The sequence below is a fragment of the Colius striatus genome, chromosome 20, assembly GCF_028858725.1.
Source record: "Colius striatus isolate bColStr4 chromosome 20, bColStr4.1.hap1, whole genome shotgun sequence".
Lineage (NCBI taxonomy): Eukaryota > Metazoa > Chordata > Aves > Coliiformes > Coliidae > Colius > Colius striatus.
The window spans coordinates 8037296-8054489 of NC_084778.1; the positions used below are offsets into that span (position 1 = coordinate 8037296).

Genomic DNA, 17194 nt, shown 5'->3' on the forward strand with positions numbered 1-17194 from the left:
GTTTAACAACCCTGTCAGTGAAAAAGTTCTTCCTCATCTCCAATTTAAACCTCCTCTGGTGCAGAATCCATTTGGATACTTTTTGACTTTTATGCTCTCTAAAATAAGGCAATAAAGCAATTAGAAACAGACACCAGAGAGCACTTCAGCAAAGAAAGGAAAAGAAAATAGCATGGCATAATTAATACAGAGCTGGTAGCAGTGAAAATGAGCTGTAACAACTGTACTGTCACTGGGAGTGTGACTGCAGGCTGAGCTGCAGATGCTGAGTGCTCCTTTTGCCACCCAGCACAATCCAGCCTGAGAATGGATGTCTCTGGGACAGAAGGAAACAAAAACCTTCTTTAGAGGTGGGAGGACATAAATGTTTCTGTCAGTCCTTCACCATGTGTAGAGGATTTATCTGACTGAAAACAATCTCCTATATCAAAAGAAAAGGAGAATTAGTGTAACCAGAAAGGCAGGTGTTTTTATAGAGAAAAACCCAAGAATGTCCTATGTGGAGAACTGTGTTACGAATAAAAAGGAGTCAGCCGTGCCAGAGAAAGAATGAGTAGGCTTAGAGATAGGAGAGACTGCAGGAGGAAGGAGCTCTCTCTCTTTTTTTAGCCTTATTCATTTTTAATTTGCATTGTCATAGTGTCTGGAAGCATCAGGTTGAAATCAGGGCTTCCTTTTGCTGGGAATTGTGTGCAAACATAATGATTAAGTGTTGCTAGCTCTGCAGAGGTTGAAATAGAATTCCTCTGTAGAATAGAGGAATGTAGAATAGAATGGTGATGTCTGCAACATCACTTACTGGCATCATTACTGCCAAAATAGTTTCTCTGCATTGCTTTTCTGGAACATCTATGCCATTTAATTTCTTACAGAGTAACCACACCTGAGGGTATGAAATCCTACATTTGTCCCAAGTCCAACCTGGTAAACTTAACAGATAACAGCTCTTCAGAGGCAGAATCTGCTCAATACATGTGCATATATGTTCAGAAATTATTTATCATAGAATGGTTTCAGCTGGAAGAGCCCTTTAAGCTCATGGAGTGCAGCCTGTGTCCCAGCCCTATCACCCACCAGCCCATTGCCCTCAGTGCAACACCCACCCAGCTCTGAAACCCCTCCAGGGATGGTGACTCCAGCACCTCCCTGGGCAGCTGTTCCAATGCCTGACAGTCCTGCCAGCAAAGAAATTCTTCCTCAGATCCAGCCTGAACCTCCCCTGGTGCAACTTGAGGCCATTTCCTCTTGTTCTATTGCTTGTGCCTTGGTTTCCATTTCTGTATATAGTAACACTGCACTCGCTCTCTTCATCTCACACCCGTGATCCTCTCTTACACCCTTGGAGCACTGACACATCACATGCAAGGGCATGTTAGTGCAGTTTGTAATGATTAGGGATTAGCTGAAGAATATCCATTCTTTCTTGTGAGGCAATCTTTGCTTTGCTGAAGGTTCCCTTTCTATTTTTCTATTAGCTAAATAACTGCAAAACCAAAATGCAATTAAAGGAGTTTAAAAAAAAAGCCAAAGCACCCAACTCTCAATTGCCACAGCACAAATAGGAGGCAACACAGCAAACTGTTATTGAAGGGTCTTTGCACAATGGCCAAATCCCTTTGGGTTTCTGTGACACTTTGTCTTGCTGCTCAGAGATCAGAAAGCAGTGGGACACGATGGCCACGTTTTTACAGCTTCAAATACAGTCACTTTCAGGTCAGATAGCAAGCATGGGAATTTCTTCCCTCGCCTTAAGAGCAAGATCAAGTCAAACCAAGAGGACAGGAGCAAGGTCCTGCTGGTCACCCACACCTTCCCCCTGAGACTTGCACTCCAAGACCTCCATCAGCCAGCCCAGCAGCAACACCAGGACACTGCACAGTGCAGCCTTTCTCAGGGCAAACCTTAGACCTGTCACTGTTTCCATTTGTCAGTGCTTTTGATGGCCAGGCTTTGAACTGTTGGGTACTATCCTGCATTCAGTAATTTTGCATGGATTGGAGCAAACTGGAAGAGGCTGGAAGGTGTTGGGAGCTGCAATGCTGCAGCAGAATATCTGTGCTAACAAAGGCTTCTCCACAGGGCTGAGCAGACCAGACCTTCCTCCTTGCTCTCCTACCCCTGAGCCCCAGCCCCTCAGAACCAAACAATTGCCATGGGCTTTCCCTGCTTTTTTTTATACCACTGAGGAGACCAGTGTATGTTGAAACCAGACACTTGCTCAGCTTCCTCCAGACAGCTGTCACTCTACATGGCACCCACCTGAAAGCCACAGGTCCTGGGGACCCTGGCTTAGACAAGGACCTTGTTTTGGTGAAAGAATTAAAGTTACAATATCTCATTCTGCTGTTTGCAGACATGGTTGGTTACTAAAAAGCAAAGCAAAGGATCTCCAAAGATTGTGCAGTTTAAAAAACAAGCCAGGAAATGAAAGTGAACCCTGCCATGATTTTTAAAGCAGTCTTGGGACTTTTAGGGATCCCAGCTCAGGAGATTTGAATAGCAACTGCAGGAGATCCTTTACAAGTAGCATTTTCCCTAATTTCCTATTCTGCCTTTTAATTCTTCCTAGGAAAGAACAGGGGCTTTGCATTACAAGCAGCTTGAAAGATCAAGTGGGCAGAGCACCCTTCTGCTCTACCTGGAGCCTTGTGCTGGATATGTTAAGTTCTGACCCAGTGTAAGTGGGTGCAGGAGGATTACCCGAGCGCTCTCCTTTCACTGCTGCTAATCTTCAGCAACAGAATTTTCCCCAGGCACGTCTGTATGAGACAGTCTTCCAGTCCCCTCTGCTGGTTGCAGCTTCTGGAGAGCTGCAGCTGCCAGTGCCCTTGCAGTGCCTCACCAGCTTCAAGGCTACCACCAGCCCTGTGCCCTCAGCACTCACCGAGGCAGCACCAGTCCCTCTAGTGACCAGGAAGCTTTCGCTCACCTCCATCTGTGCATCCCTAACGTGAGCAGCTGGCACCTCGCTTGAGGGGCAGCATCATGAAGGGGTGAGCCAAATGGATCATCTTCAAAACAAAAACCCCCTGCCTGTAAAAGTTGAGGCACCCTTCTGAGAGCAAATCATCTCCCCCCAGGGAATATATGGCTTGAAATATTTGTTGGACTTATGGCTGAATATCATCTACCACTGTCTGTGGCACGTGCCTGTGTCCCCATGAGTCCACCCTGCAGGGACACAGCCCCACGCTCCCTGCCACAGCCAGCAGCCCCTATAACTTCTTTACTGACTTTCCCACAGCAGCTGGCATCCAGTTTTGAAGTGATCAAGGCAAAATTCCCTCCGTGGGGGAGTACAAAACTACATTCAGAGAGAGACTGTGCAGAAAACCTGTGCTGGTGCATCCTGGGGAACGGAAGAGAGCCAGCAGCACAGAACAAGGGCTGGTTGCAGCAACGTGGGGCTTGGGTGTAGCTCATGTCCAACTGCAGAGTAGTGCAAATCTTCCAGCAGAGAGGAGAAGTTTAGTTCCTGGGTGCAAAGAGCTGGTTTGTGAGGGTACTGTGCTGAGAAGGTTAGTGCTGGTCAGCTGATGCTGACTGCTGTGGGTGCCAGGAGGGAGAGCTGGCACGGGACAGCCATTCTTGATGACCATCAGTGCTCTCCACCAGCCAGCCTGGCTGAGGAGGAAACCCAAGTGCCAACCCTGATAACAACCCCTGCTCATAGCCAGGGGCCCTGCACAGGAAGACAGAGCCCAGAGGAAGCTGCACTGAGCCCATCACAGAGGCCTCATGTTCCAGCCTGAGTTACAGCATGGCTTTGCATCCACAAACCCCCAGTGCCAAAGAGCACTGCATGCCCGTGCCCCAAGGCAAGCACTGGCACTGCAAAGGGATGTAGTAAAAAAACTAAAGGTTTCTTTATTTTTTTAATAAAATACATCCTTACAAAACAATACTTTTTCTCCCATGCTGAGGGACTTGGCATGGTTCTTGCCAGCTCTCCTTAGAGAGCTGTCTGAGGGTGCTGCTGGGGAAGGAGAAGCAGCCGTGCTCTCTCTCCCCAGGGGCTTCAGGTGTGGCATGCCCTGGCACACCTGGCAAGGGGCAGCAGGAGCCCTTCAGAAGTGCCTGCAAAGGTGGCAGATGCCAGTGCCCTGCACAGGGCTGGTGGAAAGCCCTGAGGGTCCCTCAGTAACCCACCTGCAGCATCACAGTGTGTCCCACTAGAGGCAGGGCAACAGGCCAGCCAGACCCTGCCCTGGCTGCAGGATGCCATGTTCCCATGAGGCAGTGAGGCTGCTCCTCAGGGCTGCTGCAGGCTGGTGACAGGGGATAACAACCGTGTTCTTTAGGAGGAGAGGATGAAGAGTGTGCAGGTTTGTCAGTCAGCGTGGATTCTGCCAAGAGAGAGGTACACAGTGATTTCTGGTGTCTTGCCCTCCACTGCTTCCCTTCAAGCAATGCTTCATTTGAAGATGCCACGTCAATCCCACATCCTGCACCCAGTGCAGCCCCACGCATCTGCCTGCCCTGGGAAACTTTGACCCCATGTTAGACAGTACAGCCCACAGCTCAGATCTCCTCCATGCCTCCCTGGAGCCCTGCTGCCTTCCTGGGGACCATGGAATAGCCCCAAGACCCATAGCCCTTACCCTTGACAGCCATGTGCTAGCAGGGCTGGGGAAACACCACTCACCTCTCACTATTTGTTGTCCAGCTCCTTTTCCGTCTTATGAGACTTTGTCTGGGGGGTTAAATGAGAGAAACCATTACTGTTTTACAGACCTGCCTCTTTCTAATCCAGGGGAAAAAAGTCATTGAACAGCAACTTCTAACCCTCCAAGCAGAAACTTATTTTGTGATGAATTTGAGGGGAGCTGTTTGTGTCCCATGAAAGGCTGTGAAACATCCCAGAATCATTGAGATGGTCTCAGACAGCTGAAAAGGGGTTTGCTAAAGCACTTGTCTGTCCCTGCTTCTCTTAAAGCAATGCAAGTGTTATCAGATACTGGACTATCTGGGGATAAAGGGGGGGAATAAGGCTATTAACAGTGAGTCACACAGAAGACCTGTGTAATTTTGGAGAGGACATTCATGGATTCCAGGCCCAGAGGGTCAGGATTCCCCCTGGCTCAGGAAAGTGCCTGGTTGCTCCTCAATATGAAACGTTGTTTGTGTTGTGGCATCATTGCTCATGCCCACATGCACACTCCCAGAGCTGCAGCAGCCTCCACAGGGCAGGGACTCGCTGTTACTTACAGGCTCTGCGTATTTGAATTTCTTCTGCTTGTAATAGTCCCGTCCTTGGAGAAAATGCAGCAGGAGCAGGTCACAGAGGACAGAGGCCTTAAAGCAAAGTGCAGTTAGGGTTGGGGCTGCCCTCCCAGGTCACCTGTACCACCTTGTATTTCCAGCTTGTTCCATTTTGCCACATAAACTAGGCTCACTTCTGCTTCAACACACGGTATGGGAGCTGCTAAAGTGCCTACAGCTCCTCAACGTCCCTTTAGGACACAAGTGAAGTTGCTGCTTTCCATACCAGGTGCTTGAAGTCAGGATAAATTGTTTCCACTTCAGGTACACAGAGCACAACACCCTTCAGGTCATACTGAAATCTTATGATTATAACAAAATAGGATGGTGCTTTTCTGTTTTGCATGAAGTACTGCTCATCATCTCCAAACCCCCTCCAATAGCAGTTCTAACTTGAAACTACTGCTGTGAAAGCCTGGCTTCCCCTCACTAGGCTGGGCAGTGGCTCCCACTAGCAGAATTCACATCAGCTGGTGGTCATATTTTTCTTAAACATAAGAAAGAACTATTTCAGTGTGAGGTGAGGGAGCCCTGGCCCAGGCTGCCCAGGTAGGGTGTGGAGGCTCCTTCCTTGGAGGGCTTCAAGACCCACCTGGACATGTTCCTGTGTGACCTGATCTAGGTGAACCTGCTCTGCAGGGGGGTTGGACTGGATGATCTCTAAAGGTCCCTTCCAACCTCTATGATTCTATGATTCATCAACAAGCTATTTTCCTGAGCTAGTGAGGCAGGAGAGCAGCTCCATTCTCCCTTTTGTCCATTCCCCGTTGCCTAAGTGAGAATCGGTATTTCACTGCAGCTCAGGGACGTGTCACAGGCAAGGAGAATAACTGGAGAGTCTCCATGTAGGGGGCTGGAAATATCTGAACTTACCACTCCAAAAATACCAATTCCAGAGCCAATTGTGGTCATGGTTGGGATGATGTCAAATTTGCCTGCCTGAATAAAATTGGACAAAATAAGTGATAGGTTAAATTAGCCCAAGAAGCAGCAAAATAAAAGGTACTGTAGCTATAGGTGGGGCTCAGCTAAAGTGCCTCACAGCAACCCAAACCACAACCACAGCACAGAGAGAAACAGGAGCTGGGGAAGAGCTGGTTTTAAGTTCATTGGTCAAGCACAATGTGCCAGGTTGGCTTTAGGCTGGCCCAAATTGACATTGCTTTGCTTCCTGGGTTTTTTAAATACCTTTGAAGTATTCCCAGTGGGAACACAACAAGCCCTCCCACAGCTGTAGGAAATAGCAGTAAAAGATTTTGACTTTCTGCAGCTCCCACACAACCCACCATGATGGTTTTCAGGGACAAAACTACTGACTAAACTGCAGCTGATAGATGTGACCTGTAAAATAGGCTTCTGCTCTATATTTCCTTCCCCAGCACTTCCCAAGGGCTGCTGTGAGTGGGACAGTACCTGAGAAAGCCACACACATGGATTTTCCTGGCCCTGGGAAATCCCAATGCTGCATTACAGAGTTGGTACCTTCCTGAGGCCATGGCACTGCCATGCTGGGGATGTGGAGGCAAACACAGCCACCCTTACCTTGCCATTCACCAAGATGTCAAACCGGATCCCAAACACCTTGTAGAGCGTCCTCATTTCTGTCCCATTTTCTCTGTAGTATTTGGCATACCTGTCCCATGGGATGGTGAGGGTTAATAGCCTGGTAGGGGTTCTAACAGCCCCCTGCAACCCAGTGGCATTGCTATCTTGGTGGGCTGCAGAGCAGGACAAGGATCTGGGCATGTGCTGTCACAGACCTGCTCCTGACCCTCTCCTTAACCTAGAGTTAAGCTGTTGGCATCTCTGCCCTTTGTGCCTCAGTTTCTTTGTCTCCAGTTTGGAGTTAAAGGTCCTGCTTGTGCTGGTACTTGATGACCCCCAGTGCTATGTGACAGCAGATATTAGTGCAGCACTGGTGGCATATTCACAGAGAGCAGCAGTTGTCATGCTGTGGCCGAATGCTTTCAAGTGTGGGAACAAGTGAGATGGCTCTGCACCATCTCTAGTCTTTCAAGAGGCTTCCCAGGAGCTGAGCTGAGCAGGAGAGTCTGAAGGGAGGAGGGTGTACAGAGAAAGGCAACAGAATAATTCTGAGGCTAAGGGATGGGTTATCACTCCTCTCTTGCCATTCTAAAGAGAGCACTGCTGTCTGGCACTGCAAAGGTAGTGAGTATTTTGGAGGATACCTGATCTTCTACCACCTCTGAATTCTGCCTGGAGACTTAACAGGGGGCTCCTTACCTGAAGTTGAAGCCTGGTGAAACGTTACTGTCATCATTGTAAAGGCCATGGAACTGGTAAATGGGTTTGCAGTACCGGATGGGCCAGTCGAGGTCACAGTTCCAGTCTATGGTGATGCCCACCACTCCACCCTGCAGCCAAGAGCAGAAGCATCAGGTTGCCCCTCCTTGGACCTGGCCCACAGTTTTCCCTCCTCATACGTGACTTTTCTCAGTGCTATGAGTTGTTTTGTTGCCACAGCCCTCCTGGACAGCCTGAGCTTTGTGTTCTATACATCACTCCATGCAGAGGCACTTGCTTCTCCCCTAAATGCTGAACACAAGACTACATTCATGCCCTCTCCTTCCTGATCAGCACCCCATGCCCAAGGCATGGTCCTAGGAAACAGTGCTCACTGCAAGTCCCACAAGGTACTTGTCAGCCTTCCCTTGCCTGATTTTGCCAATGACATTCACCTTTTGTGTGGCTTAACCTTACCATCAAACCATGAATGTCACAGGGAAAATCAAAAGCAATTTAACATGGTCATAGAGGAGAGTGAAAAGAACCCAAGAAAGTCAGAATAAAACCTCCTCTAAGAGAAGTGGCCACCTGCTAGGAAAGAAGGCAGCCCCCCCTGAGCTTGCTCCACGTTGTACCTGTTGTAGCTCTGCCCCAGAGGCTCTTCTTCATGCACCTTTAATACATGCAAGCCTCTGATTTTATTTAATGCCTAGCAAATCACAGAATCTTAAGGCTTGGAAGAGACCTCAAAAGACCATCCAGTCCAACCCCCCTGCCAGAGCAGGGCCACCTAGAGTAGGTCACATAGGAACTCATCCAGCTGGGTTTGAAATGTCTGCAGTGCAGAAAATGCAAACACTCTTGCATGGCACTCTGAGAAGCATTGGTCAAAGCTGCATGTCTGAGCCTGGGGAGAGGCTGCAGTTTGCACTGTGCAGTGACCAATATCTGACCATCCAGCTGAGGCTTCTGAGCTCAATCAGATGGGATTTGTCCACACAGCTCTAGTTGGTCATTACATTAATGAAAACAAACTGAATCTTTGATTCACTGCCAGTAGGTCAAACCCTGTCAATCTCACAGGAGAGTTTCCAAGAAGGGCTTAAATATTACACCATGTCCAAGGAGGTTCATAATCGTTAGAGCTGATTCTGAACCTGCCTGATGGGCCCTTGAGAAAACAGATCCCACGTGTTGCAACAGCTTGGGGATGATTGCTCTGTCAGTATCCCCCCTCTCATGGCAGCAAGAAACATCAGTGACAATTGAAATACCTTAACAGCCAGGAAGGTGAAATTCTGCCCCGATTCCTTCACTATGTAGCCCAGCTCAAACACAGGGCACAAGGAGTCGGTGGCTTTGTGGTAGGTGCATTTCTTCAGGTACTGTTTGGTAACGCTCTCGACCAAGTTGCGCCTGTCAATGAAAAAGGAGGTGAGAAAGAGGCTGAATAACCCAATGATTTGTGTGGGAAAGGACTTCTGGAGGTCCCTGGCCCAATGGATTGCTCAAGGCCGGGGAATGGCAAAGCTCAGGGCCTCATCTTCCCCTCTCACGTGCTCATGAGGCCTCAGATGTGTAGAGCTGGCCTTTTCCTCCAGCCTCGCCTGGTTTCCCCCACTCCATCAGCAATCCATTTTCCCTGAACCTCCTCCTATGGAGGAAACCTCTCTGCTGTTTTCTTTCTGCAAACATTTTCCACCTCAGCTTTGGGTTTGCTGCTTTGCTTGCTGCCCAGACTCAGCACATATCTCCCTGTTCTCCTCTCCTCTAGCAACCCGTCTCACTCCTCAGCCTTACAAGCCTCCACCGTCCCTCCCAGCAGCCTCCCATGCTGTTCACACATCAGCTTGTCCATGGGCTCTGCCAGGCAATGCTCCAACAGCTTTCATCTGGGACAGCTCATGGATAGTGCATCCCACAGCTTTTACATTTAGATGGATTTCGCTGTCTCCTCCAGAAAGGGTGAAAAGGAAAGGACAATGACTTGCCTTCCACCCCACTCTGCTCCTTTGCCTAAAAATAGACTTTCAGTGAAGCCTCCCTGACCCAGACTGTTTGGTAAGACTGTGCCTTGTTCAACCCTGTCTCATTGTTTATACTCAGCAGTTCATTATCAGCAGTGATCAAAGGCAGGAAGCTTCCCCATGACCCCAGCCAGCTCTGGCTCAGCCCCTGCAACAGCAGCAGCCAGCCCAGCTGCCCTCACCTCCCAGGACCTGCTCTCCCCCACCATATCCCCTCTTCTCCTGTCTGCCCTCACTCAGGTTGCCACCTCTCTGTGCTGCTTTTGGGGGATCCTCTCTCTCAGACACCTCTCATGGTGCAGCACAAGGTCAGCTCAGAGACTTTGCCAAACATACTGGCTGCCAGGGCACTTAACCTTGGCTACAGTGCAGGGACACAATCAGCTTAGAGAGAAGAATCCACAGACTTCAGCACAAATAGCTTCTGTTCAGTTGTTCCAAACCAGATACAGAATCAGTGTCATCACAGATCCCCTTAGGCTGCCCCTTGGGCTGGCAGCACCACTTCCAGTGCTGCCTGGAAGGAGCCCACCCTACAAGCCCCTGAAGAAATAGGTGGGCAAGGAGATGTTAAGAGAGGCTTCTGCTCATTTTTGGGCACCAGGCTTGTTCTGGCTGCTCATGCCCCACTGGGCCAGGTAGTTGAGGGAGGAAAAGGGAGAAGAAAAATGAAGACTCAGAGAAAACTGTCTTTTCAAACCCATCATATGAGGGTAACTCAGGGGCCACTGATCCTAGAAGCCCTCTTTCCTGTAACCACAGCTATCAGCTGAGGTGGGACAGACTGGGGAGGGAGGTGAGGAAATGTCTCAGTTCCCATCTGCTAGTCTGGTGATCAGTGCAGGAGTTACAGTAGTCGTGGGCTCGCAGATGAGGGACAGCACCCTCTGTATCAAGCATCCAGCTACACCCACGGTTATCCCTGAGGGACTCAGCTGGGTGAACCGAGCAGAAGCCATCTCCCCAAACCTCCCTTTACCTGGACACCTTGAACTTGGGGAAGGTGATACTGTTCTTGATGAACAAGGTGAAGTTCTCCACTTCTGACAACAGGGCAGGGCTGAAAAACATGAGTGTTGACATGTGTCCATCACTCAGCTCTCTCTCTGGCCTTAGGGAAAGCCTCATTTGGTGAGAATTCATCCAAACTGGCATGAGAAGGACCCAGAAAAACTGGTGATCTCATCCCATCCCTTTTTAAGTGAAAGATCCCACCAAGGTTCAGAAGAGCCCCAAGGAAGGATGGAAGTGCCTGTTAGGGGACAGAGAGGGAGTTAGATGCTGAGATTTCAGTTAGAAAAACCTGAAAAGCACAGTGATGTGGTCAGAAGAAAGCTCAAGGGCCTGAAGGGTTCCCTGGCCACCTTGGTGGACCCATGGAAGGAGGGGAGGCAAGGAAGAAAAGGACTTTGCATCTCCCAGTGGCCCTTGGAGACTTACTCTGAAGCAAATGGATGGACAGGGGCTGTTGGTCCATGCAGAGATGGGATGAGCTGTCCCCAAAGGCAGGGAGCAAAACACACCAGGAGGGGCACAGCCTCATGGGGACACCAGACAGTATGGACAAGCACAGGGGCTGCATGGACCCAGGCTGTCCTGGCAGCAACCCACAGACCCCTGTCGTGCTCTGCCCTACACTGGGTGCTGTTGGGGTAGGATTAGGGTGCCAAAAGAAACCAGAGTATCATTGTTTACCTGGGAACATGGTAATCAATTTCAACAGGGCACCAGCCAAAGATCTCGCAGGTCTTCACAGTGGTGTTGAAATGCACACACTTGCCTGTCATGAGCCCTGTGGGGAAGAGACACAGCCCTGCCCACAGCCCTGGATACTGGGAAATCCCAGCCTCACACTGGGATGGGTGGGATCTGTTTGGAACTTCAGCCCTGTCCCAGACACCCAAGGCACAAAATCCTCAAGGATTTGGTGCCCTTTCATAACAAGTGTTTTTAATTGTGTCCTGTCAGCTCTGGGCACTGGCTGCCTTTGCACTATTGTACAGGGAAGAAACTGAGCATTTCTCTGGCTAAAATTCACCTCAGAAAATGCTGAGCTGTTAGGACAGCACTGGGACAAAAGGTTTAGTGTTGAGTAACCTTTTGTTGGCAGAGCCTTTTGCAGCCCTGATACCTTTCAGCAAAGAAAGCTGAAAGCTTCTGAAAGCTTCCAGCTCAGGGAAACCTCACCCAAACACTGTCAAATTGGTGGCCTAAAGCAGATCCCCCTGCCAGACCCTCCAGCCAGGCAGCTTTGCCACTGCAGCCTGTGCTCTGCTGTCTCAGCAGGAGCCCCAGTGCCACGGGCCATACCTTGTCCCTGCCGGCTGTACTTCCCTTTGCTGCAGTCGCTGTCCCGCTCGCAGAGCCCGGCGTCAGGCAGCTGTTTGGAGAAAGCAGGCAGCCACCTCTCAGCATCACACCCTGCCCTTGCCATCCCTCTCTCCTTCCTGCCTCACCAGGCAGCATCTTCCTTGGTGGGAAAGCCTGGCTGCAGCCAGAGCCTTGTCTGTGCACTGCTTCCCCACCGAGGATGTTGAGATTAAGCAGCAAAAAAGGGGGATTTCTTTCTTAAACTCCAGGAAGATGCTTTCATTTAAGCCTCAAGTCTGCCCTGCTTGATCCCCTCAAAGGGAAGACAACTTTAACAGGTGGTGGCCATTTTTCAGCAGAGTGAAAGCCTTCATGCAGCACTCACAAGTCAGGAAGAATAATAATGGGCCAGGCTCAGGCTTTTACTAAACCTCTCAGGGAAACTCCCTCCCCAGCAGCACCACCACAAGCCCCCTACGTTACAGAAGCTGAGGCCACTGAAAGAAACCAGTGTGTTTACCTCAGGACAAGTTCCTTGTTTCTGTCCAGGGGTGACAATGAAGTTGGTCATCACCACAAATGAGTTGTCCCCCTGTGAAGACACAGCCAACAAGCTCACAGCCAGCCTGGTGTTTCCTGATGGGATCTCTGTGAGGAGCCTCTCCCTGGGGCAAGGGCACCCAAACCACTGGGACATGTCCAGGCAGACGACACCTTTCTCATTAACTTTGAGTCCTCTGCAGTCCTCCCCCACATCTCAGGAATCTGGTGGTGGCCCTGGGCAGCTGCAGTGCCACCAGCCCCGGGGACAGTCAGGGATCCCCCTCGCTGCCTGAGATGCTTGTCTGGAGGAACTCTCATCATCTTGGAGGCAGCCTCAAACATGTTCCATCAACCCTGGTGGGTTCCAAGCACTGAATGCTCCCCAGGGGTGAAATGGGAGAAGTTTATGGCAGGAGCAACCCGCTTTTCACCACAGGATCACAGGATGGTGGGGGTTGGAAGGGACCTATAGAGATCATCCAGCCCAACCTCCCTGCTCAAGCAGGTCACCAAAAGCCTGTGCTGAGGATCCTATCTGCACCCCAGCATGTGGGGAAATGGGGCCAGTGGGACAAAAGCAAGCAACCAAATCCCTAACCCACCTACCCACCCACCCTTCCTCCTTACCTGGGGTGGGAAGACATAATCCACCACGTCCCAAATGTGAGGCCCTATGACACTCTCATTGGTCAGGGACAGGCCTTTCAGCTTCACTGACACCGAGCTGACGATGCTGTCCTGAGACTGGTAGCCCTTCTCATAGAGGAAAACCCACCTGGACAGGGAAATATGATGAGATGAGCATGGCCACCAGTGCTCATCCACAAGAACCTCAAGTCCCAGCACATGGCTGTGGGCTGGAAAATCTTCTACCAGGTCTCAGCTGGGGGTTTATTTGCCAAATTTCCTCCAGCTGACTCAGGGATGTGCTGCTGAGCTCTCCCACCCTTTGCCCAAGGCATGCAGTAGCTGCAGGACCTGACCTCGTGGTGGGATGTTTTATTTTGGGGACTGGACATGTTTTCTGGTTGAGTGTGAAGGCAGGCAAAGGAGTGTTGCCATCAGCCATTTAGGATGAAAGCCTACAGCAGCTTTGCAGCTTGCTGGGCTCAGCAACACACCTGGATCCTCCTGATCTGCTTCAGAAACACTTCAAAAACCAGTGTCTCCGTGGCAGAAGTGGCTCACACCCAGGGCCACCATTCCCCATCAGCAAAGGGAGCCGTGGCCCTGGCTACGAGAGGGCTGCAGGAGAGAGTTAGGGCTCTCCCCGCCTCTCCCAGCCCATCAGGCAGCCCTTAGGCTCAGCCCCTGACACTATTTAACCCATGGCATAAACAAGCTGCTGCTGGATTAACTCTGGCTGAGGGAGACTATAAACAAGGGTGAGCATCCATTTTGGGTAGCGTTCCCGGCGGCACGCGGCGTTCCTGGTGCTAAAAAAGGAGTGATCTGGTTTTTGTCCCCACAGCTGAGGGCACTGGGCCCGCTGGCTACAGCAGAGGCAGAGGGTGGGAGCGTGGCACAGCTCATCCTCAAGCACCTGACCCATGGGCATGAGGGAAAATGGGGGAGCTGCAGGTGCTGCCCAGGCATCTGCCCTAAAGGTGCTGGAGCTCTTGGGGATGGTGCTTTTTGGCTTGCAGCCCCATCAGCATCCTAAGACAGGAGGTGAGGGAACCTCAAGGATGGCATCTGCCCCAGGACATGGGGGTGGGAGCAGAAATTCAAGGCTGCTGGGACCCCCAGCTCCAACCTCCTCCTCCTCCTGGGCAGAGAGCCAGACTGGGTTACACTGGTCACGCTGGGCATCTTCCCCAGTGTCCTTGGGGCTGCAGGAGGCTGTGAGCTGGGCAGCACCATGGTGGAGTGTTTCCCTGCATCTGCCTCTGTTGCTACCACCTCACCCCTCCCTGGCAGAGGTGGCTACGGGCACAGGGGATGGGCACCCCACTGGAGCTGTTTCTGGGGCTGGGGAAGGGGCTGGAATGGGGGCTCCTGGGAGAAGTTACTTGAAACTTTCCCTGGCTTGAACCTTTCCTCTGGGGCTGAGCCCATCAGGTGCCTCCACAGTCACTTTCTAGAAGGAAGCAGCCAGAGGAGCTTCTTCCTTTCTGGGAGGTGGTGGAAGGAGTTGGGTGAGAGAGAAGCAACCATACAGACCCCAGAGCCAGAGAAGGGAGATGCAAGTGTGCTGGAGCTGAGACCTCTTTGCATCCCTTGGGGAGCAAGTGGCTGTGTGGTGCTTCATTGCCAGCTGGGCTTGAAGCACAGCACCATGGCAGGGCAGGATGTGGCCCCTGCTGTGCCACTGGGCCATGGCCATGGCAAACAAGGCACTGCTTCCCCATCATGCTGTAACTGCTGCCCTGAGCCCTGCCCAGGTAGTACAAGCCCCCTGGTGTCATTCCCTAACGTAGCAGTCACCAAGCCCTCGTCCCTCACCGGCCTCATCCTGTGGCACAGCTCACAGCCTCCTGGCATCCAAGGTTTTGTGCCCAGCAGTGCCTGGCAAGCAGAGGTACCACTGAGCTCAGAGCATCAGCAGAGAGGAGAGCTGCTTCCCAAAGGGTAACTCTGCCAGGTCTCTGGGCAGAGTCAGCCCCACGTCCCTCCTCTGCCCTGATGGCACTGCCACACGTCCTGGAAGTTTAGGCAGGGAGCTGGAGGCAGTGAGGGGAGCCCCATGGCCGGTGGGGCTACGGGCAGTCACACTCACAGGCAGCCCCTGTGGCCACTGGCTCCCAACCCCAGCAAACCAGCACAAACTTGGGAATCATAGCAACTTTATGCCACCCTCCTGCCCTCTCGCCCTGGCTGTCACCCCAAGCTGGTTCTCTTTTTGCCCCTTCCTGGCTGCCTGTCCTATTTTAGCTGGGTTGCTTAAGCCACGTTTCCTTAGGAAGGTCTGCTCTGCCTCTGTCAGTTCCCCATGCACAGGAGCAGCTGCTCCCAGGCAGGTTTGCTGCAGCCCTGGGGCTTTGTGGGAGCAGCCAATGCTGCTTCCAGTAACACCAGTTTGGGCCAGTACAAAGCCCTTTGCAACAGAGCATCCTTAAGACCTTGGCTCGGCAGCAGTTTGGGATGGGCATTAAGTGGGTGAGCAGGGTGAGAGCCCCACTCTGAGACCCTGAGAAGCTTTTCTCCCCATTCCAGGGCACCTGTGCTAAAAAGCAAGGATGGGCACTGCTGCTCCCCACAGCTACTCACTTGCACTGAGCCCTGGGACATACTGACTCTCCTTTGGGCCTCACTAGGCACTCCATGCCCCCAAAATACCCCATTTTTCCACTTTATGGACAGATCCCCCCCTCTCCCTGCAAACCCCCTGCCCTGGGGCCCTTCCAGATGGAAGGGTGTGGGTCTCTCTCAAGGGCTGAGCCCACATCAGCCGTGGCACCACAGCAAAGCTTCGAATCAATCACAGCACAGCACGTTGTCCCGCACCCAGGGCTCTGAGACCCAACGGCTCCGCCGGGAGCAGCGGCCGCGGGGCACTGGAGGACACACGTCCTGGCCCAGCTCTGAGCCCTCCTGCGCCACTCGCTGCCTGTTTTCAGCAGCTGCCCTCGCAGTGGGGCTGCTCCTGGGGCTGCCTCCCACAGCAAAGCAAACCAGGGCTCTGGAGCCAGGCTCCGTCCCGCCGCTGGCCCCTGGGCCGGGCCCTGTCTGCCCATCCCGGCGCTGGCCGGGGAGATTTATGGGCCTGTCTCGAGCCCCTCGGGTCTCACAAATCACCATCCTGGCCCCAGCTGCCTCTCAGCTCATAGAAATGAAAATATAAATAACAACAGAGCCTCAGGCCACCGTCCAGCAGCTCCAGGCAGCGTCTGGATGCGGCTCAGCGAGACGGAGCCCTGCGGCGTGGGGCCGCGGTGCCTCCGGCAGCCCACAGCAGCTTCTGGGGAGGACAGAGCCGTGGCGGGACCCTGGGCAGCACAGGAGTGGCCACAACCACAGGGACCCCGTGGCATCAGCAATAACCCCCCTGTGTTGGGATGCAGGAGCCCCTTTGTGGCTTTTTAAGCCGAGGGCAGAGCGTGAGCCCGGGGTGCAGCGGGCGCGGGGAGCCTTACCCGATGATGTACGCCAAGACGATGAGCTGGATCAGCCGGAAGGTCAGTCCCACCTTCTTGTTCCTCACCAGCACCATCCTGGGGGTGTCATACTCGAAGAGGAAGGAGGACACCTTCTCCATGCACTTCTGCCCCATGGCTGTGCCCGGGCCGTGCCGCCGCCTTGCGCTGGCCCTGCTGCTTGTCAGGCCGGGCCGTGCCCGCCGCCGCCCCAGCGGCTCCTGGGAGCAGCTCCTCTGTTTGCAGAGAGGAGGCAAGAAAAAGAGCAATAACCCCAGTATCAGCGTTGCTGTGTGCACATCTGGCTGTCGGGTTTCCTCCTCTGCGCAGGGACGGGGTTTCCTCTTCCTATAAGCTCTGGGCTGGGAGCAGCTGGTGCCCTACATGGTCTGGGGGTGGGACGGGGTGCGGGAGGGTGCAGGGCCAAGCCCCGGTGCCGCTGGGATGGAGCCAAGCTGCCCGTGAGGGATGCACCCTTGCCCAGGCAGGAGCCTTCCCTGGGATGGAGGGGCTGTGGGCAGCACTCAGGGCGAGCAGGGACCACCAGGCAGCCCTGGGGGCAACGAGGAGATGGAGGAGACGGTGGGGGATCCTGGGAGAGGATTCTGGAGCTGGGGTTGGGGTATCATCTTTCCTGCCTCAGCAGCCTGTCTCCTGTTCATGTCTCTAACCTGTGTCCTGCTCTGTCCCTCAAAATTTGCCCTGGGCAAAGGGTCAGGACTGGGGAGG

General features: G+C 52.5%; 1 protein-coding gene across 1 annotated transcript; it reads right to left on the bottom strand.

Moving 5' to 3' along the window:
- Positions 1 to 3964: 3964 nt before the first annotated feature.
- On the bottom strand, positions 3965 to 16771 carry P2RX1 (purinergic receptor P2X 1). The gene is made up of 13 exons (XM_062012409.1): positions 16466 to 16771; positions 13017 to 13164; positions 12367 to 12438; positions 11847 to 11916; positions 11232 to 11328; positions 10516 to 10596; positions 8784 to 8925; positions 7507 to 7637; positions 6805 to 6895; positions 6136 to 6201; positions 5209 to 5295; positions 4646 to 4693; positions 3965 to 4346 (listed from the first exon to the last, which is right to left on the bottom strand). The coding sequence occupies exons 1-12, from the start codon at positions 16600 to 16602 to the stop codon at positions 4652 to 4654; spliced, it is 1164 nt and encodes a 387-aa protein (XP_061868393.1). The 5' UTR covers positions 16603 to 16771; the 3' UTR covers positions 3965 to 4346; positions 4646 to 4651.
- Positions 16772 to 17194: the final 423 nt, after the last annotated feature.